Source organism: Oncorhynchus mykiss, chromosome 23 (assembly GCF_013265735.2).
Source record: "Oncorhynchus mykiss isolate Arlee chromosome 23, USDA_OmykA_1.1, whole genome shotgun sequence".
NCBI classification, from domain to species: domain Eukaryota; kingdom Metazoa; phylum Chordata; class Actinopteri; order Salmoniformes; family Salmonidae; genus Oncorhynchus; species Oncorhynchus mykiss.
This window is the reverse complement of record NC_048587.1, coordinates 18,738,982-18,762,019: the sequence shown is the minus strand read 5'-3', so window position 1 is coordinate 18,762,019 and position 23,038 is coordinate 18,738,982. Positions and strand designations below refer to the sequence as shown.

The window sequence follows — 23,038 nt, the reverse complement described above, 5'->3', positions numbered from 1 at the left end:
AGGGAAGTCATCCTCCTCCCTCATGTGGTACCCTTCCTGCCGGCTCATCCTGACATGACCCTCCAGCATGACAATGCCACCAGCCATACTGCTTGTTCAGTGCGCGATTTCCTGCAAGACAGGAATATCAGTGTTCTGCCATGGCCAACGAAGAGCCCGGATCTCAATGCCATTGAGCACGTCTGGGACCTGTTGGATCGGAGGATGAGGGCTAGGGCCATTCCCCACAGAAATGTCCGGGAACTTGCAGGTGCCTTGGTGGAAGAGTGGGGTAGCATCTCACAGCAAGAACTGACAAATCTGATGCAGTCCATGAGGCCCCCCCCCCCCCCCCCCCCCCCTTCGTACAGGGACACAGTGTTCCATTGCTGTTAGTCACATGTGTGTGGATCTTGTTCAGTTTATGTATCAGTTGTTGAATCCTGTTATTTTCATACAAATATTTGCACATGTTAGGTTTGCTAAAAAATAAACACAGTTGACCGTGAGATGACGTTTCTTTTTTTGCTGAGTTTATGTCACTCCCTTTGGTATCTTCCCCAGTCGTCATTGTTTCTGTTTCTGTTCTATGTCTGTGCGCTGTTCGTGTTTCTTGTTTTGTTCTTTAATTTATTACATGTTTTCCCTCCCTGAACTTGCTTCCCGACTTTCAGCGTACATTGTTACAGAATGACAACTCATCAAAGGGAAGCATCAGGGAGTGTCTTTTTGTTTTTGTGTTGGGGGTGATGTTGGGGGTGATGTCGGGTCCGGGTGTTGGAGCCGGAGCTACCTGGGAGGCCTCAGGCGGTTTGTAGGCTCCCATGACTCAGCGGGTTCGATAGGCTCCCATGCCGAAGCTGGCATGCTAGCAGTTACTTACATATACTTCCAGTCATTGCGCTAATGCTAGTTAGCAATTACACTAACACTAGTTAGCAACTTCCTTCAAATTTCATGCAGAGATATACAAATGGTATCCACAAGTTCATATGACTCTGGGGAAGTAGATAAAGGGATTCATTGCCAAAATCCTGAATTATCCCTTTAAGCAACGGAGAGAGCTGTGGATGTGTCTGAGCCAACAAATCAGCACCCACTTTGGTTTAGGCAGCTATATGACCATGAATACCACACAACTGCAAGGGCGCCCCTGCCTGGCAGAAAAGTGACAATCTATTCAAAGTTTGAAGTTAATTAATGAAGGGGAAAAGGGGCAAACCAATTACCTCACCCTCAAAACATACCCCCAGACACCCCTCCCTCCCTCCTTTGAGTCTATCTTATAAGTTAAGACACCCCCACCCCTCACTTTTCTCCGGTTCTATATATAGGCCCCCCAGACCATCTGCAATAATGATATTGCTCTCTTGATATCCCCATCAGCACTTTATGCCGTGCAAAGAAGTTTCGGCCGCCACCCCCCACCCTCCACTTTTACTTTTCCCCCCAACCTCACCTCGCCACCACCGCCCCCTCAGCCCCCCCCTCAAAGATCTGCCATCCAAGCTCTGGGTGGATTTCGCACTCCCTGGGATCTGAGTCCAACCACAGGTCAGAGGCACCCTGTGATTTGTAAACTTCTGACTGAGATTAACCTGAAGCCTTCATCTCCTAATGGTATTAATAGACCTCTGAACAGAAGGATTACAAAAACTGGGTGAGTGGATCATTCCATCAGCTGGATTTTATTAACCAATTGCACGCAGGACTTGACCGTCAACGGCAACCTGGAAAGTCAATCAAATTCGGCAATAGCTTCACCTATAGCATTCACTTAGGATACAAATAACTGCACTTGAGAATTGAATTCATGGTTGAAGATGTTGACTCAATGAGGAAAGCATTATTTCAATTTAAGGGATATAAAGTGCTTTTGACGAAGGCACGGTGAAGTGGTCTTGAAGTTCCTTGATTGTTTTTAGAATTGACCCATGTCTTAAAGGTGCAGGCAGGCTCTGAGGGAATGTGCTGACCGCTCCCTTCTGTCCAACTGCACATTTCATATGGTGTGCAAAGCCTGGAAGGGGGAGGGTGGGACCTGAGGTTGTGATCATTTTACAGATGCTTTACATCTGTAAAGTCCTCCCCCACAATTCTTTCTCTAATCCCCCCCAACCTCTCAACATCTTAATTCAACTTCTTAGGAAAATTCGATCATTCTCTTCACAATTGCGCCAGTGCGTATATGTTTGTATATGAATGTCCATTGCGTCTCACACATCTGATAGTCCACTGACGCCACTACTAGTCGATAAAAGGTCTTGGCTGAAAATGGCGCTTAAAAATAGCTCTGGTGGATTGGGTTACAGTCAGTCGATGTGATGCGAAGTTTGCCATTGACAGGGTCTTAAAGAAGCTGCAGACTCTCAGGACATGCAGGACAGTATGGCTCAAAGGAGAACTACAGTATAGAACTACAGCATATAGAAAGGGATCTGTAAGACATTAACTTCCTAGGTGGCATGGAGCTTACCCACATGAAAAAAATGCTATAGTATACTACGGTATAAATACTATAGTATTCACTGTAGTGTTTTTGCCGACTTTACAGTAGTATTCACTGTTGTAGGGTTTTTGCGGACTAAATACGGTAGTATTTACTGTTGTGTTGCCGTACATGACTGCAGTATACTGTAGTATTTACAGTTTACTATAGTATAAATACTGTAGTAAAAAAAACGTGAGTACACACTATAGTCGTTACTGTGGTGTTTTTGCAAACTGTAGTATACTGTAGTATTTACTGTAGTGTTTTTGTTTTATTGTTTTTGACATAGCAGTGGGGGCTTTCTCCTTGAGGAAACCTACTGGACAAAATACACAAAGAGCTTATTTTCCATAACCTGTAGGTACTGTAGGTACAGTGCCTTTGGAAAGTATTCAGACACGTTGACTTTTTCATAATGCTGTTACCTTACAGGCATATTCTAAAATTGATTAAATCATTATTTCCCCCTCATCAATCTACACACAATACCCCATAATGACAAAGCAAAAACATGTTTTTTGAATTTTTTTGCTCATTTGTATTTAAAAAAAAAAATCGGAAATATCTTATTTACATAAATATTCAGACCCCTTACTCAGTACTTTGTTGAAGCACCTTTGGCAGCGATTACAGCCTTGAGTTTTCTTGGATTTGACGCTACAAGGTTGGCACACCTGTATTTGGGGAGTTTCTCCTATTCTTCTCTGCAGATCCTCTCAAGGCCAAAGAGTTTAATCTTGGTTACATCAGACCAGAAAATCTTGTTTTTCAAGGTCTGAGAGTCCTTTAGGTGCCTTTTGGAAAACTCTGTGTTGTTGGGGACTTTCAATATTGCAGACATTTTTTGGTACCCTTCCCCAGATCTGTGCCTTGACTCAATCCTGTCTCGGAGCTCTACTGACAATTCCTTCGACCTCATGGCTTGGTTTTTGCTCTGACATGCTCTTTCAACTGTGGGACCATATATAGACAGGTGTGTGCCTTTCCCAATCATGTCCAACCAATTGAATTTTACCACAGGTGGACTCTAATCAAGTTGTAGAATCATCTCAAGGATGATCAATGGAAATCAAATCAAATCAAATTTTATTTGTCACATACACATGATTAGCAGATGTTAATGTGAGTGTAGCGAAATGCTTGTGCTTCTAGTCCCGACAATGCAGTAATATCCAACGAGTAATCTAACCTAACAATTTCACAACGATTACCTTATAAACACACAATTGTAAAGGAATGAATAAGAATATGTACATAAAAATATATATGAATGAGTGATGGTATAGAACGGCACAGGCAAGATGCAGTAGATGGTATAGAGTACAGTATATACATATGAGATGAGTAATGTAGGGTATGTAAACATTATATGAAGTGGCATTGTTTAAAGTGACTAGTGATACATTTATTACATCCATTTTTCCATTATTAAAGTGGCTGGAGTTGAGTCAGTATGTTGGCAGCAGCCACTCAATGCTAGTGATGGCTATTTAACAGTCTGATGGCCTTGAGATAGAAGCTGTTTTTCAGTCTCTCTGTCCCTGCTTTGATGCACCTGTACTGACCTCGCCTTCTGGACAACAGCGGGGTGAAGAGGCAGTGGCTCGGGTGGTTGTTGTCCTTGATGATCTTTTTGGCCTTCCTGTGACATCGGGTGGTGTGGGTGTCCTGGAAAGCAGATAGTTTGCCCCCGGTGATGCGTTGTGCAGACCTCACTACCCTCTGGAGAGCCTTACGGTTGTGGGCGGAGCAGTTGCCGTACCAGGCGGTGATACAGCCCAACAGGATGCTCTTGATTGTCCATCTGTAAAAATGTGTTAGTGTTTTTGGTGACAAGCCAAATTTCTTCAGCCTCCTGAGGTTGAAGAGGCGCTGCTGCGCCTTCTTCGCCACGCTGTCAGTGTGGGTGGACCATTTCAGTTTGTCCGTGATGTGTACGCCGAGGAACTTCAAACTTTTCACCCTCTCCACTACTGTCCTGTTGATGTGGATAGGGGGATGCTCCCTCTGCTGTTTCCTGAAGTCCACGATCATCTCCTGAGCGTGAGGTTATTTTCCTGACACCGCACTCCAAGGGCCCTCACCTCCTCCCTGTACGCCGTCTCGTTGTTGTTGGTAATCAAGCCTACCACTGTAGTGTCGTCTGCAAACTTGATGATTGAGTTGGAGGCGTGCATGGCCACGCAGTCGTGGGTGAACAGGGAGTACAGGAGAGGGCTGAGCACGCACCCTTGTGGGGCCCCAGAGTTGAGGATCAGCGGGGTGGAGATGTTTCTTCCTACCCTCACCACCTGGGGGCGGCTTGTCAGAAAGTTGAGACCCAGGGACTTGAGCTTAATGACAAGTTTGGAGCATACTATGGTGTTAAATGCTGAGCTGTAGTCGATGAACAGCATTCTCAGGTATTCCTCTTGACCAGATGAGTTAGGGCAGTGTGCAGTGTGATTGCGATTCCGTCGTCTGTGGACCTGTTGGGGCGGTAAGCAAATTGGAGTGGGTCTAGGGTGTCAGGTAGGGTGGAGGTGATATGGCCCTTGGCTAGTCTCTCAAAGCACTTCATGATGACGGAAGTGAGTGCTACGGGGCGGTAGTCATTTAGCTCAGTTACCTTAGCTTTCTTGGGAACAGGAACAATGGTGGCCCTCTTGAAGCATGTGGGGACAGCAGACTGGGATAAGGATTGATTGAATATATGTCCGTAAACACACCAGCAAGCTGGTCTGCGCATGCTCTGAGGACGCGGCTGGGAATGCTGTCTGGGCCTGCAGCCTTGCGAGGGTTGACACGTTTAAATGTTTTGCTCACGTCGGCTGCAGTGAAGGAGAGCCCGCAGGTTTTGGTAGAGGGCCGTGTCAGTGGCACTGTATTGTCCTCAAAGCGAGCAAAGAAGTTGTTTAGTCTGTCTGGGATCAAGACATCCTGGTCCGCGATGGGGCTGGTTTTCCTTTTGTAGTCCGTGATTGACTATAGACCCTGCCACATACCTCTCGTGTCTGAGCCGTTTAATTGCGTCTCTATACTGACACTTAGCTTGTTTGATTGCCTTGCGGAGGGAATAGCTACACTGTTTGTATTCGGTCATCTTTCTGGTAACTTTGCCCTGATTTAAAGCAGTGGTTCTGGCTTTCAGTTTTGCTCGAATGCTGCCATCAATCCACGGTTTCTGGTTTGGGAATCTTTTTGTTACGGTGCGTGAATGAGGACCCAAAAGCGAATTAACGTAAACAGAGCTTCTTTAATAACAAAACAAAACGTAGGCTCAGATGGACCGGCAGGTTCCGACAGGACAGGACAAGGTTGCAGCAAACATGACGATAGTCTGGTTCAGGCATGAACAACACAAACAAGAATCCGACAAAGACAGGAGCAGGAACAGAGAGAGATATAGAGGACCTAATCAGAGGGAAAAAGGGAACAGGTGGGAAAAGGGGAGAATGAGGTAGTCAGAGAAGACAAGGAACAGCTGGGGGAAAGAGGGGAAGAAACGGTAACCTAGTAACGACCAGCAGAGGGAGACAGGGTGAAGGGAAAGGACAGAAACAAGACACAACATGACAATACATGACAGTACCCCCCCACTCACCGAGCGCCTCCTGGCGCACTCGAGGAGGAAACCTGGCGGCAACGGAGGAAATCATCGATCAGCGCACGGTCCAGCACGTCCCGAGAGGGAACCCAACTCCTCTCCTCAGGACCGTACCCCTCCCAATCTACTAGGTACTGACGACCACGGCCCCGAGGACGCATGTCCAAAATCCTACGGACCCTGTAGATGGGTGCGCCCTCGACAAGGATGGGGGGGGGGGGGGGGGAGACGAGCGGGGGCGCGAAGAACGGGCTTGATACAGGAGACATGGAAGACCGGGTGGACGCGACGAAGATATCGCGGAAGAAGAAGTCGAACTGCGACAGGATTAATAATCTGAGAAATACGGAACGGACCAATGAACCGCGGGGTCAACTTGCGAGAAGCGGTCTTAAGGGGAAGGTTCTGAGTGGAGAGCCAAACTCTCTGACCGCGACAATATCTAGGACTCTTAGTTCTACGCTTATTAGCAGCCCTCACAGTCTGCGCCCTATAACGGCAAAGTGCAGACCTGACCCTCTTCCAGGTGCGCTCGCAACGTTGGACAAAAGCCTGAGCGGAGGGGACGCTGGACTCGGCGAACTGAGATGAGAACAGCGGAGGCTGGTACCCGAGGCTACTCTGAAAAGGAGATAGCCCGGTCGCAGACGAAGGAAGCGAGTTGTGGGCGTATTCTGCCCAGGGGAGCTGTTCTGACCAAGACGCAGGGTTGCGAAAAGAAAGACTGCGTAAGATGCGACCAATAGTCTGATTGGCCCGTTCTGCTTGACCGTTAGACTGGGGGTGAAAGCCGGAAGAGAGACTGACGGAAGCCCCAATCAAACGGCAAAACTCCCTCCAAAATTGAGACGTGAATTGCGGACCTCTGTCCGAAACGACGTCTGACGGAAGGCCATGAATTCTGAAAACATTCTCGATGATGATTTGTGCCGTCTCTTTAGCAGAAGGAAGCTTAGCAAGGGGAATAAAATGAGCCGCCTTAGAGAACCTGTAGACAACCGTAAGAATAACAGTCTTCCCCGCTGAAGAAGGCAGTCCGGTGACAAAATCTAAGGCGATGTGAGACCACGGTCGAGAGGGAATGGGAAGCGGCCTGAGACGGCCGGCAGGAGGGGAGTTACCGGACTTAGTCTGCGCGCAGACCGAACAAGCAGCCACGAAGCGACGCGTGTCATGCTCCCGGGTGGGCCACCAAAAACGCTGGCGAATGGAAGCAAGCGTACCCCGAACGCCAGGGTGGCCGGCTAACTTGGCAGAGTGAGCCCACTGAAGAACGGCCAGACGAGTAGGAACGGGAACGAAAAGAAGGTTCCTAGGACAAGCGCGCGGCGACGGAGTTTGAGTGAGTGCTTGCTTTACCTGCCTCTCAATTCCCCAGACAGTCAACCCGACAACACGCCCCTCAGGGAGAATCCCCTCGGGGTCAGTGGAGGCTACTGAAGAACTGAAGAGACGAGATAAAGCATCAGGCTTGGTGTTCTTAGAGCCCGGACGATAAGAAATCACGAACTCGAAACGAGCGAAAAACAGCGCCCAGCGCGCCTGACGCGCATTAAGTCGTTTGGCAGAACGGATGTACTCAAGGTTCCTATGGTCAGTCCAAACGACAAAAGGAACGGTCGCCCCCTCCAACCACTGTCGCCATTCGCCTAGGGCTAAGCGGATGGCAAGCAGTTTGCGGTTTCCCACATCATAGTTACGTTCCGACGGCGACAGGCGATGAGAAAAATACGCGCAAGGGTGGACCTTGTCGTCAGAGAGGGAGCGCTGAGAAAGAATGGCTCCCACGCCCACCTCTGACGCGTCAACCTCGACAACGAACTGTCTAGTGACGTCAGGTGTAACAAGGATAGGTGCGGATGTAAAACGATTCTTGAGGAGATCAAAAGCTCCCTGGGCGGAAACGGACCACTTAAAGCACGTCTTGACAGAAGTAAGGGCTGTGAGAGGGGCTGCCACCTGACCGAAATTACGGATGAAACGACGATAGAAGTTCGCGAAGCCGAGAAAGCGCTGCAGCTCGACGCGTGACCTAGGGACGGGCCAATCAATGACAGCTTGGACCTTAGCGGGATCCATCTTAATGCCTTCAGCGGAAATAACAGAACCGAGAAATGTGACGGAGGAGGCATGAAAAGAGCACTTCTCAGCCTTCACAAAAAGACAATTCTCTAAAAGGCGCTGGAGGACACGTCGAACGTGCTGAACATGAATCTGGAGTGACGGTGAAAAAATCAGGATATCGTCAAGGTAAACGAAAACAAAGATGTTCAGCATGTCTCTCAGGACATCATTGACTAATGCCTGAAAGACAGCTGGAGCGTTAGCGAGGCCGAAAGGAAGAACCCGGTATTCAAAGTGCCCTAACGGAGTGTTAAACGCCGTCTTCCACTCGTCCCCCTCCCTGATGCGCACGAGATGGTAAGCGTTACGAAGGTCCAACTTAGTGAAAAACCTGGCTCCCTGCAGGATCTCGAAGGCTGAAGACATAAGAGGAAGCGGATAACGATTCTTCACTGTTATGTCATTCAGCCCTCGATAATCTATGCAGGGGCGCAGGGACCCGTCCTTCTTCTTAACAAAAAAAAACCCCGCTCCGGCGGGAGAGGAGGAGGGGACTATGGTACCGGCGGCAAGAGCTACAGACAAATAATCTTCGAGAGCCTTACGTTCGGGAGCCGACAGAGAGTATAGTCTACCCCGGGGGGGGAGTGGTTCCCGGAAGGAGATCAATACTACAATCATACGACCGGTGTGGAGGAAGAGAGGTGGCCCTGGACCGACTGAACACCGTGCGCAGATCGTGATATTCCTCCGGCACCCCTGTCAAATCACCAGGCTCCTCCTGTGAAGAAGAGACAGAGGAAACAGGAGGGATAGCAGACATTAAACATTTCACATGACAAGAGACGTTCCAGGAGAGGATAGAATTACTAGACCAATTAATGGAAGGATTATGACAAACTAGCCAGGGATGGCCCAAAACAACAGGTGTAAAAGGTGAACGAAAAATTAAAAAAGAAATGGTTTCGCTATGATTACCAGAAACAGTGAGGGTTAAAGGTAGCGTCTCACGCTGAATCCTGGGGAGAGGACTACCATCCAGGGCGAACAAGGCCGTGGACTCCCTTATCTGTCTGAGAGGAATGTCATGTTCCCGAGCCCAGGTCTCGTCCATAAAACAGCCCTCCGCCCCAGAGTCTATTAAGGCACTGCAGGAAGCTGACGAACCGGTCCAGCGTAGATGGACCGACAAGGTAGTGCAGGATCTTGAAGGAGAGACAGGAGTAGTAGCGCTCACCAGTAGCCCTCCGCTTACTGATGAGCTCTGGCTTTTACTGGACATGAAGTGACAAAATGACCAGCAGAACCGCAATAGAGACAGAGGCGGTTGGTGATTCTCCGTTCCCTCTCCTTAGTCGAGATGCGGATACCTCCCAGCTGCATAGGCTCAGCACCCGAGCCGGCAGAGGAAGATGGTAGTGATGCGGAGAGGGGGGCAACGGAGAACGCGAGCTCCTTTCCACGAGCTCGGTGACGAAGATCAACCCGTCGCTCAATGCGAATAGCGAGTTCAATCAAGGAATCCACGCTGGAAGGAACCTCCCGGGAGAGAATCTCATCCTTTACCTCTGCGCGGAGACCCTCCAGAAAACGAGCGAGCAAAGCCGGCTCGTTCCAGCCACTGGAGGCAGCAAGAGTGCGAAACTCAATAGAGTAGTCTGTTATGGATCGATTACCTTGACATAGGGAAGACAGGGCCCTGGAAGCCTCCTCCCCAAAAACAGATCGATCAAAAACCCGTATCATCTCCTCCTTAAAGTCCTGATACTGGTTAGTACACTCAGCCCTTGCCTCCCAGATTGCCGTGCCCCACTCACGAGCCCGTCCAATAAGGAGAGATATGACGTAGGCGACACGAGCAGTGCTCCTGGAGTAAGTGTTGGGCTGGAGAGAAAACACAATATCACACTGGGTGAGGAACGAGCGGCATTCAGTGGGCTCCCCAGAGTAACACGGCGGGTTATTGATTCTGGGCTCCGGAGATTCGAAAGCCCTGGAAGTGGCCGGTGGATCGAGGTGGAGATGGTGAACCTGTTCTGTGAGGTTGGAGACTTGGGTGGCCAGGGTCTCAACGGCATGTCGAGCAGCAGACAATTCCTGCTCGTGTCTGCCTAGCATCGCTCCCTGGATCTCGACGGCTGAGTGGAGAGGATCCGAAGTCGCTGGGTCCATTCTTGGTCGGATTCTTCTGTTACGGTGCGTGAATGAGGACCCAAAAGCGAATTAACGTAAACAGAGCTTCTTTAATAACATAACAAAACGTAGGCTCAGATGGACCGGCAGGTTCCGACAGGACAGGACAAGGTTGCAGCAAACATGACGATAGTCTGGTTCAGGCATGAACAACACAAACAAGAATCCGACAAAGACAGGAGCAGGAACAGAGAGAGATATAGAGGACCTAATCAGAGGGAAAAAGGGAACAGGTGGGAAAAGGGGTGAATGAGGTAGTCAGAGAAGACAAGGAACAGCTGGGGGAAAGAGGGGAAGAAACGGTAACCTAGTAACGACCAGCAGAGGGAGACAGGGTGAAGGGAAAGGACAGAAACAAGACACAACATGACAATACATGACACTTTTAATAGACACTGTGGGTACGACATCGCCGATGCACTTGCTAATATATCCCTCACCAAATCAGCGTATTCATCAATGTTGTTGTTCGCCGCAATGCAGAACATATCCCAGTCCACGTGATCGAAGCAATCTGGAAGCGTGGAATCCGATTTGTCGGACCAGCGTTGAACAGACCTGAGCACGGGAGCTTCCTGGATGCACAACGCACTGGTTGTCGCTGGAAGCTCTGGTGCGTGAATCATAGCCAGGGACTCCGGACCGTGGATCGTCGTCGGGGACTCCAGACCGTAGATCGTCGCCGGGGACTCCGGACCGTAGATCGTCGCCGGGGACTCCGGACCGGGAACCGTCGCTGGAGACTCCGGACCTTGGATCGTCACTGGAGTCTCCGGGCCATGGATCAACACTGGAGGCGCCGCGCCATGGATCAACACTGGAGGCGCTGTGCCAGCTCTACGCTCCAGACCTCCAGTGATGATCCATGGCCCAAAGCCTCCAGTGATGATCCATGGCACGGAGCCTCCAGTGATGATCCATGGCCCGGAGCCTTCAGTGATGATCCATGGCCTGGAGCCTCCAGTGATGATCCATGGCCCAGAGCCTCCTGTGATGATCCATGGCACGGAGCCTCCAGTGATAATCCATGGCCCGGAGCCTCCAGTGATGATCCATGGCCCGGAGCCTCCAGTGATGATCCATGGCCCGGAGCCTTCAGTGATGATCCATGGCCTGGAGCCTCCAGTGATGATCCATGGCCCAGAGCCTCCTGTGATGATCCATGGGCTGGAGCCTCCAGTGATGATCCATGGCGCGGCGCCTCCAGTGTTGATCCATGGCCCGGAGACTCCAGTGACGATCACGCCTTGACCTTAGAGATCTTTTTAATTCTCAATTTTGTTAGGTCAGGGTGTGACTAGGGTGGGCAATCTATGTTTTCTATCTCTTTGTTGGCACGGGTATGGTTCCCAATCAGAGGCAGCTATCGTTGTCTCTGATTGGGGATCATACTTAGGCAGCCTTTTTCCACCTGTAGTTTGTGGGATCTTGTTTTTTGAACAGTGCTGTTTAGCCCTACTAGACGTTACATTACTCGTCCGTGCGTCCGTTGCCTGCTCCTCGCGCTCGCCCTGAAATTCGTGTCACCAGCCCGGTACCATCAGTGCCGGTCCCAGCATTTTTTTCACCTGTGGGTTATGGGATATTGTTTATGTTTAGTTGCTTGTAGCACTGCATTGTCGTCACGGTTCGTTTATTCTTTATTGTTTTGTATTTGCTTAAGTTTCACTTTATTCATTAAAAGTATGTGGAACTCTATGTAAGCTGCGCCTTGGTCCGACCATCATTATTACGAATAACGTGACAACTGTAGTGTTTTTGAGAACATTATTGTAGTATTTACTGTAGTGTTTTTGCACTCTGTAGTATACTGTATTTACTATAGTATTCTACAGTATAATACACAATTCTATAGTAAGTACTACACATGGTTGAGGGATACTACAGTGTGTATATAGTATTCTCCAGTATACGACAAATACTACAGAATTCTATAGTAAGTACTATAGTATTCTATAGTAAACTAGCAACCTAGGCTACAGAGTTCCCGTGTTTCAGATTTATATGATTACAGCCATGTTCATCTTATGCATCAAATTGGATTGATCTGTTTACTGCAAATTGGATTGATCTGAAAGTCTTGGTAGTTTGTTCTAATAGCCTTATGCAGAGGAATGTGTTTACTGCACCCACCGTTGGTCTATATACTGTATGTGTTAAACCTGTCTAATGTCTTGAGTTTTCAGACCAAACACAACTGAAACCTACAGTGGTCTATATGTTTCCTCTTGGACAGACATCTGTTGGTTATGGGAATGTTAGGACTCTGAAGGCATTGACGTGCACTTTGAACAATGAGCAAGGTGCAGTCTGCATCTAGTCTGCATGGCCTCATAAGTGTCGGTCCCAAGCAGGGTTGATGGTTGGTTGGTCTTTAAATGGTGCAATGGTTAGAGACTATCACTAGAGGGACTCCTATCTCCTCTCTCTGTCTCCTTTCCACAATTAGTTTTTTTAAACTATTCAGTGGCTACATATATATATTCTAAATCGGACATATTATACAGTAGCTTGGTATGTTGTGTGATCTTTTCTAACTTCCTGTTTACTTGTGTTCCCAGTCTGCAGTTATGCCTCATGGAAGACCTGCCCCACCTAACAAGAGGAAAAAGCCCTCTAAGATCATCACTGACCTGTCACATGTCACTCAAGATGGTAAGGCACAAGCATGTGAGCTCAAAAACACAATTCATCACATGTACAAAATTATAAACTGGGTAGTTCGAGCCCTGAATGCTGATTGGCTGACAGCCGTGGCATATCAGACCACATACCACGGGTATGACAAAACATTTATTTTTACTGCTCTAATTACATTGGTAACCAGTTTATAATAGCAATAAGGCACCTCTGGGGTTTGTGCTATATGGCCAATATACCACAGCTAAGGGCTGTATCCAGGCACTCCGTGTGGTGTCGTGCTTAAGAACAGTCCTTAGCCGTGGTATATTGGCCATATACACCACACTCCCTCGTGCCTTATTGCTATATTTCTCGCACATCATTAAAGATTATAGGGACATCTTCAAAACTGTGAGAGACCATTCAGTACCATACATTAAACTCTGCTCAGTAACATTGATCAATATGAGCCTATGGCATTATCAAGAGTAACATACTGTACTAACTGGTAAACATAGAGGGCAGGCAGGAAGACACCTTCCGAAGGTGAGAACTCTCAGGGAGGCCTGGTCTCCCTATGGGCCAGCAGCTGGTCCAAGAGACTGGATCCACTGTTGACAGCTTTTTTGGGTCACATCACAGAGAATGAAAAGAGAAGTTATTTATAGCCTAATTATTTTGTTAATTGGGGACTTTGTCAAGATCTCTGTGCACTTGTCAGAGAAGCTCCTCCACATGTTTGCACTTAACATGTCCTAATGACTAGCGCCCTGTCACACACACAAACATGTATCTCCTAGATTCCACAGCACAATTACAATCTGTCCTTTGCAGTCATTGCAGTAATAGTTTACCCTCCCCTCCCTCTCAGCTGTTGAGTCACAGGATCCATAGTTCAGGCGATGGCATAATGCATTTTTATGAAAATGATGACAGGTGTTTTCCCCTCCACCCATTAAGTGGTAAAAAAGTAAATATTTGTGCTGCTCTTACACTTTTTGTGTCAAGTGTCCTGACAGATATAGCAATAAGGCCTAAGCAGAAAGCTGTGTTTTAACACAATGTGGCACTGCATGCTGCTCCAAGCTGACCAGTGTTCAAACGCATTCCCCTCCACGTCTGTTATAACTTATAACATACATAGACAGAAATCATCTTTGAATTACGTAACTAGTGTTGGATTTTAAAGGGATAGTTCAGGATTACAAAATGCAGCAACAGTTATTGAAACACAAGTATTGTCCTTTTTGAACAGCAAATGTTATTGGCATGAAAACAAACAGGAATGGTAAATTATTAAATCCACCAAATGATTGAGGTTGAGTGCAGTCAAAAATGTGATTTTTCTGTGTTTCATACAGTACCAGTCAAAAGTTTGGACACACCTACTAAATCAAGGGTTTTTCTTTATGTTTACTATTTTCTACATTGTAGAATAACAGTGAAGACATCAAAACTATGAAATAATACATATGGAATCATAATAACCAAAAAAAGTGTTAAACAAATCAAAATATATAGCCACCCTTTTCCTTGATGACAGCTTTGCACATTCTTGGCATTCTCTCAACCAGCTTCATGAAGTAGTCACTTGGAATGCATTTCAATTAACAGGTGTGTTCAAATTAATTTGTGGAATTTCTTTCCTTTTTAATTTGTTTGAGTCAATCAGTTGTGCTGTGACAAGGTAGGTTTGGTATACAGAAGATAGCCCTATTTGGTAAAAGACCAAGTCCATATTATGGAAGGAACAGCTCAAATAAGCAAAGAGAAATGACAGTCCATCATTACTTTAAGACATGAAGGTCAGTCAATCAGGAAAATGTCAAGAACTTTGAAAGTTTCTTCAAATGCAGTCGCAAAAAATATCAAGCGCTATGGTGAAACTAGCTCTCATGAGGACCACCACAGGAAAGAGGAGAAGTTAATTAAAGTTTCCAGCCTCAGAAATTGAAGCCCAAATAAATGCTTCACAGAGTTTAAGTAACAGCCACATCTCAACATCAACTGTTCAGAAGAGACTGCGTGAATCTGGCCTTCATGGACGAACTGCTGCAAAGAAACCACTACCAATATGATGAGTCCAAATTTTAGATTTTTGGTTCCAACTGCCGTGTCTTTGTGAGATGCAGAGTAGGTGAACGGATGATCTCTGCATCTGTGGTTCCCACCGTAAAGCATGGAGGAGGAGGTGTGATGGTGTGGGGTGCTTTGCTGGTGACACTGTCTGTGATTTATTTAGAATTCAAGGGACATTTAACCAGCATAGCTACCACAGCATTCTGCAGCGATATGCCATCCCATCTGGTTTGCTCTTAGTGGGACTATAATTTGTTTTTCAACAGGACAATGACACAACACACCTCCAGGCTGTGTAAGGGCTATTTGACCAAGGAGAGTGATGGAATGCTCCATCAGATGACTTGGCCTCCACAATCACCCGACCTCAACCCAATTGAGATGGTTTGGGATGAGTTGGACCGCAGTGTGAAGGAAAAGCAGCCAACAAGTGCTCAGCATATGTGGGAATGTGCAAAGCTGTCATCAAGGCAAAGGGTGGCTACTTTGAAGAATATTAATCTAAAATATAATTTGATTTGTTTAACACTTTTTTTGGTTACTACATGAGTTCAGGTGTTATTTCATAGTTTTGATGTCTTCACTATTATTCTACAAAATAAAATAAACCTTGAATGAGTAGGTGTGTCCAAACTTTGGACTGGTACTGTATATATTTCCACGCTATGAGGTAGTTATAATACTGTGAAATTGTGAAAAGGATGATAATGCCCTTTTAGTGTAAGGGCTGTTTGAAAAGACCCCCTGAAATTTCAGCCTGTTTAAGTGGGATGGAGTTTTAGCCTGCCTGGTGAAATCACCACCTACTGGGCACATACTGGTTAAATCAACATTGTTTCAATGTTTTTTGTCAACTTATTGGGACGTGGAATCTACGTGGCAAATACATTGGATTATGCGATCATGGTAACCAATTTTCATCATAGACAAACCTTGTCAAATCTTCATCGTGATATCCACTATAAGAAAGCAATAGGCTGGGCAGCATCTCCAACAGGAGAGTTGATCTATCTACGGCCATCCCTTCGGTCTCCCATCCATGGTTTAACAAAGCCCAGCCCTGCATAGTTTTGATATGTTTCACTGACCATTACCAATGTGCTATCGTGAGAATGATTGTAGAGAAATCTACACTTAATAGATTCACTGTTGCTATCGAATCGTTCCAAATAGTATGTTCTGTAGAGAAAACGAAATGTAGCCATACTTTATCAATCATATATCATCAAAGATCCTATTTAGGTCTATACAACATTTGGGAAGTCATCAACAGCTATTGTTGAAATTCAGATTCACCTCAAACATGATAGACTGACCAGTTGAATCCAGGTGAAAGCTACAATCCCTTATTGATGTCACCTGTTAAATCCACTTCAATTAGTGTCGATGAAGGGGAGGAGAAAGGTTAAAGAAGGATTTTTAAGCCTTGAGGCAATTGAGACATGGATTGTGTATTGTGTGCCATTCAGAGGGTGAAAGGGCAAGACAAAATATTGAAGTGCCTTTGAACAGGGTATGGTAGTAGGTGCCAGGAGAACAGGTTTGTGTCAAGAACTGAAACACTGCTGATTTTCTCACACTCAACGCTTTCCCATGTGTATCGAGAATGGTCCACCACCCAAAGGACGTCAAGCCAACTTGACACGACTGTGGGAAGAATTGGAGTCAATATTGCGCCAGCATCCCTTTGGACTTTTTTTGACACCTTGTAGAGTCCATGCCGCAATGAATTGAGGCTGTTCTGAGGGCAAAAGGGGGTGCAACGCAATATTAGGAAGGTGTTCCTAATGCTTTGTACACTCAGTGTAGGCCCAGAGGTTCCAGCTTGGCTTGATTTTAAATGAGTGATTGTGAGTTAATGAAAACATGTCGATTCACATCTCCATCTCAACCAAAAAATCAAAAGTTAAAGAATAGGATTATGCCAGTGGATCAGATGGAACTATCCAAACCGTAGATATATGTCCTTCAAATGATTGATTTTCCATTGGAATTTGGTTGTGCTTTTTTTTGATGGTTGAAAGCATAGCTGACAACACAATGGGAATCAAAATAACTTTTGATTGTCTTTTTGAGTGGCTAAAAATTGGGTTGGAATCTCATTGCTCAATGTATCTACCAAATATTACTCAATTCTCCATGTTAAAATGACATGGTGTGCCCAGTGGGCACTCGCGGTAAATGCGTTAAAACAAGTCACGTAATAAATTGCGTGGTTCACTCTGTCTAAATAGTCAAAAAGAAACAAAAAAAGCTTATTAGCAAATAGCAATTTCTCAAACAAGAATTTTGCAAGGATTGTCTGGGAGTGGTTTGAGTGGGGAGGGGAAAACTGAAAATTTGTGTTTATTGGCAGAGAGGTTTGGAACTCTTTCTTACTGGCCTATTAAGCATATTTTTAATCCTGAACTTATTTAGGCTTGCCATAACAAAGGTGTTGAATACTTATTGACTCAACACATTTCAGCTTTCCATTTTATATTCATTTGTCAAAAAAATCTAAAACAATCATTTCACTTTGACATTATGGGGTATTTTGTGTAGGCCAGTGATGCAACATTTTAAATTCAGGTTGTAACACAACAAAACGTGGAAAAATTCAAGGGGTGTGAATACTTCATGAAGGCACCGTATATGTGCTTTAGAGTTGATGTGGAACCTGTGCAGTGTTATGCATTTTAGACTCTCTCCCTTCACCCATCCTCTCTCCTTTCAACGCCCTGTGACTTCTGACAGATGGATCATAAGCACTGAGAACAGAACAAATGGAGATAACACAGAGATGAAAATGGCTCAGGCCTTACCTCATAAAGCTTCAGTCAAAAGCTAGTCATTCTCAGCCAGGCCCAGACTTAGGGAGGAGCTGTTCTCTGCTCGCTCTCCTTCTCTCCACATTGTTGAAGAATGGCCAGTTCATCTTTGAGCAGAGTGATTTATGAATTTTCCACCGTAATGACAGCAAGAATCTGAGAGCAACCCCCTCCTACGCAATCATCTGCACTGAGCGTAATTTCTGCTCTGATGTAAAGATCACATCACATCGACACAGATGTATTTTCTAGGTGAAGGATAAATGATGCACATAAAGTACTGTAACATTTGTTCAAACAATGATAAGCAAACCGTGGGACCAACTCAAACCAAACAGGTAACCAGGGTTTACAGAATAAGTCAAAATATGATTCTTTCTGCATAGGGAGATACATTGTTGAGTGTCTTTTTTGTATCACAATGCAGACAACAAGGTTCAAACTTGAATTCAAACTTGAACAATTGCTGCACCAGAAGAATGATGTTTTTCCATTTACCTGGTCACCAAGTTTAATTGAATAGAGCCTTATACAGAATGTGCATCCAGTATACTATAGGAAATCAATATGAGAAATCAATAGACAATGTATGAATTTCTCATCTGCAGAGTTTGATCCTGAGGCGTCAGAGTTTGACCTGGGGATGAAGATCAAGACTCCCAAGGACACCATGCTGGAGGAGCTGAACCTCTTCACCAACAAGGGCTCCAAGATGTTCAAGATGAGGCAGAAACGTGTGGAGAAGTTCATATATGAGAACAACCCTGACCTCTTCGGCAGTGAGTCTATGGTAAGAAAATGGTAAATCCAGCTGTGCCACCAGAGACTCTGGGTTCGCGCCCAGGCTCTGTCGTAACCGGCCGCGACCGGGAGGTCCGTGGGGCGACGCACAATTGGCCTAGCGTCGTCCGGGATAGGGAGGGGTTGGCCGGTAGGGATATCCTTGTCTCATCGCGCACCAGCAACCCCTGTGGCAGGCCGGGCGCGGATTCTACACGTAGAAATCGGCAGTCGCCCACCGGTGGGTGGTCCCTATAACACACTGCGCCAACAGCAAGCAAACGAATGGCGAATTAACGGCCCCCCTACTGTACAGAATGACAATCAGTCTGGTGAGTTCTTCTTTATATGCTTGTGTGTATTTCAGGAGAACTTCCAGAAGTTGGTCCCCAGCCTGGGTGGTACAATGATGTTGGATGCTAGTGGCCACATGGTGGACAAGCAATCAGGCCCTCCTGCACCCCCTCCCAAACCAGGCAAAGATGGGCATGGTCATGGTAATGAACATGGTCATGATCATGAGCATGGACATGAGCATGGTAATGAGCATGGGCGCCATGGATACCAGGGACATGTACATCATGATGATGTTGCTCCAGGAGAACATGGTCATGGTCAGTATCCATTCAAATTAGCTCATGATCATAGAAAAACTACAGAGTGATTTTGGAACGAGTTCTATGGACCTGCAGTCAGGGGTGTCATGCCCATAGGGGGTAAAAAGGCACGTGCCCCCTCAGATATATCCTGTTTTAGACATTTTTTTAACTTAAATCATCACCAGCAACATATTGGAAAATAGCTAGTTTCTATGATTTGTAGTCAAAAAGAGAGGAAGATAGTGATCATTAGAAACACATATTTTTTGACTATAAAATATAGAAACATGCCATTTTCACATCTGTTGATGTTGGGTTGATGCTGGAGATGATGAATATTATGATGATGACATTTTACAAATGACCCGTTAAATGAATGACTAAACAAAATGTTTAAGCCCAGTTTTATCATAATTATTCATAAAAATATCTGACTGGACGATTTTAGCTGCTGTTGATGGCCAGGAGTTATGTTTGTAAATTAATGTGATCAAGCTAAACTCAGCAAAAAAATAAACTCCCCTTTTTCAGGACCCTGTTCTTCAAAGATAATTAGTCAAAATCCAAATAACTTCACAGATCTCCATTGTAAAGGGTTTAAACACTGTTTCCCATGCTTGTTCAATGAACCTTATATGTTTATAGGTTCCCAATCTCCCAACTTCATAACTAGCTACCAAGCCATTTCAGGCTATCAATCAAGTTAGAGTAGCTTGTCTATCTATCTTAGCTGGCATGCCTGCTGGCAAGGTTGCTAGACTTTAGAAAAGCTAGCAATTACTAAATGTACTGAAAAAGACCCATCGCTTTCAACCTAGAGTTTAGCAGAGATGCAGAGAAGCATATTTTTAAAATAATGCTTTTTAATTTTTTTTTACATATAATTAGGCATAATGATTATGGCTGTAGATTGCAGGAAAAAGCAATTTCAGGTGTTTGGGATATGTTAAATTCTTCAACTTCCACCTACACCCCCCCTCCAACCCCATGTACTTCGTGCCCCCTCTAAAATAATGGGTGAATGATGCCCATGCCTGTAGTGCAATCAATATATCAACATTGGATATCATCTCATAGAAAATATGTTTTTTGGACTCACTGTTTTCCTCCTACAGGTAGTCATGGAGTAGAGGTTGCCTTAGACAAAGCCAAGAAAAGGCATGATTATGTTCCCTCATACATATCACCGTGGGAAAAGGCCATGAAGGGCAACCAGGAGCTGACATCCAGCATGAGATATCATATGCCAGTCCCCCATGCCCACCTTGATTTGCCCAAGTACAAGTCTTTCAACAGGTACAGTCCCCTCTATGCCTTGCTTGGTCGACTCCATAGCATTTTAAAAGGATTTCTTTGAAATGAGTGTGAAATAGTGGAGCCCACCCATTTCCTGTAAAAATCAGACTCTTATATTGTCCATCCAGGTATGTGAGGCACATCGACAGAAGTTGCCCATACAAGATCCATTTCACTTATCAGTCTGATCTTCTTTTGTTGCCCATCACTTTATCTGTCTTAGGAGTGCTACACCATTTGGGGGCTTTGATAAAGCCTCTCAGCTCATGACCTTCCAACTGCCAGACACCCATGAGGTGGCCCATGAGGAGCCTGAACCAGCTGTGGTATACCAGCATGACATTGGCTCTCGACCCTCCTTCAACCGTACTCCTATAGGCTGGGTGGGAAGCAGTGAGCCCAGCAGCATCCACATGGAGTTGGATGCCCTGCCCTTCGATGGGGAGACTGACGACCTGTGAACAGCATGCCCCACAGACCCAGATGTGCAGACAGAGACTGCGCACAATATATAAATCTACATAAAGAAAAAACATACACTTTTTAGAAAGGTTTGTGAGCCAGTCAACTTTTCCTTGAGTTCAATTCATGAAAGAGGAAATAGTTTATGAAAACAAACCACAAAGCTCAATATTGGGCTCTTTAAATGAGAGCGAGAGAGAGAGAGCGAGAGAGAGGGGGTGATTAGTTAGTATGTTTGCAACAAAGAAATCAATCATGAACAAAGACATCAATCGTGAGCCTATTGTGTTCAACTTCCCAGTGAACACAGGAGGCTACCATAACTGTGATTTATGCGTACTCTTATTTTTTTTCCATTATGATTCATTTAGTAGGCATAGTATATTGTTCAATCACACAAGTCTCCAGCTCAGTCATGAAGCAGCAGCATAACATAGTTTGTCCATGAGGAGAGACAAACAGGACTGAAGGGTTGAACTTTGATTCGTTTTTTTTCCTGTGTCAGCATGTTGCTGTGCCCACTGCTCAAGTTGTTCCTCTAGCTATAGCCTTCTACCATCATGGTTTTTACTGTATTTCTCTGTTCTCTCTGCCACTGACTTTTGACAGCTTTGTCGTGGCCCTGCAAATCCAGCAGCCTAGCCTAGGATGCATGCAGTAAGCGTGAGGTGTGCTAATTTCTGTTGCGTGATAGAGATTGTGATGAACTAATACAGTACTGCATCACCCAAGATTTCTCCCTAATAAACTTTTTCCAATTGTAGTTTATGTCTGTTGTACTTTGTATCTCCAGTGGAGGCTACTATAATTGTTATCAGAACAAATGATGGAAGTGACATGGGGTTAGTTTAATGAATGTGTGGGGCCATTAAGAGGCCTCTTTAGGGCCCATCAGTGCAATTCACTTGATGGTAGACAGTAACATGGATGCATTTCAAAGGATCCTTACCTGTGACAAACAGTCTTGAAAATGTGAAATAAAATCAGTCTACCCCTTGCTTTCCTCCCCGGTTGCGCACTTGGCTATCGCCTTCTCTCAACACCCCGAGACAAAATATCGCGAGTATTGGTTGCCTTGGCTGCAGCACAGGGTGTCGCTAGAGGAGGTTTGATTGGGATTTAGCGGCAGAGCGTTTGACTCGAGTCACTCCAGATAAGATTACCGTTCTCCTAGCAGCGGGATATTATGCTGGCAGCAGGATATTATGCTGGCAGCAGGATCGCGAATGTATTTTTCTAAATAAGAGTCCCCATGCAAAGCCATGCTAAACTTAGTGACTATTGTTTTTTTGTGTTTTTTTTACTTTAGTGAAGTACAACTGTTTTTCTCAGCATCGCAACCACCTTGTAAAAAAATAAATGGAGCACTTTATGTTGTTTTATTTATTAATACCAGCATTTATTTTAAAAGTTTACAAAAAGTACAGGTATGCTGAAAGCACAGAAGTCTGGGGAGGGGCTCATAGTAATGGCTGGAATGGAATGGTTAAAATGTGGAAACCACTTGTTTGATACCAATCCATTAATTCCACTCCAGCCATTACAATAAGCTTGTTCTCCCCAATTAAGGTGCCACAAGCTGCTATTGTGTGTAGGCTATAATTAAAGACATACTTCAATGTCAATCTCAGCACTTTTAAAAATACACTTTTACGTCGGGAAAAGTAAATGTTTTTTCTCTATAAGCCAATCTGTAATTGCTGATTTGCATTGTGGCCAATGGAATGGGTGGAGTAAAATCTCAGTAACACTCCGTATTATCCAGTCCCCAATTAAATTACACCATTTATACAATGGGTGGATCTAGTCCTGGATGCTGATAGGTTAAAACTGCGTTCCAGCCAATGTCTATTTCACAAATGACCACTGGCTAAAGCTATGATGTTGAAATGCCTACTCACAGTTCCATCTCACTGTGCAATCCACCGTCCCATCAAGTCCAGCCGGGCAATTTATAAAATTGATCTCCACTGTAAAAAAGCATCTAGACATTATCTCCCCTTGCTTTTGGCTCACATTTTGTTTTCTACAACAGAGATTTGCATAAACCTTGCTAACAGTGACACGAGAGCAAATG

General features: G+C 45.4%; 1 protein-coding gene across 2 annotated transcripts; it reads left to right on the top strand.

Moving 5' to 3' along the window:
- The first annotated feature begins 1,477 nt into the window (after positions 1-1,477).
- myoz1a (myozenin 1a) lies at positions 1,478-21,724 on the top strand. Of its 2 annotated transcripts, none has more exons than XM_021580375.2 (6): positions 1,478-1,639; positions 12,875-12,968; positions 18,433-18,614; positions 18,972-19,101; positions 20,319-20,499; positions 20,723-21,724. In XM_021580375.2, the coding sequence occupies exons 2-6, from the start codon at positions 12,884-12,886 to the stop codon at positions 20,958-20,960; spliced, it is 816 nt and encodes a 271-aa protein (XP_021436050.1). In that variant the 5' UTR covers positions 1,478-1,639; positions 12,875-12,883; the 3' UTR covers positions 20,961-21,724. The 2 variants fall into 2 exon arrangements, with proteins under 2 accessions (XP_021436050.1, XP_021436049.1); XM_021580374.2 differs by having other exon boundaries at positions 18,972-19,218.
- The last annotated feature ends 1,314 nt before the right edge of the window (positions 21,725-23,038 follow it).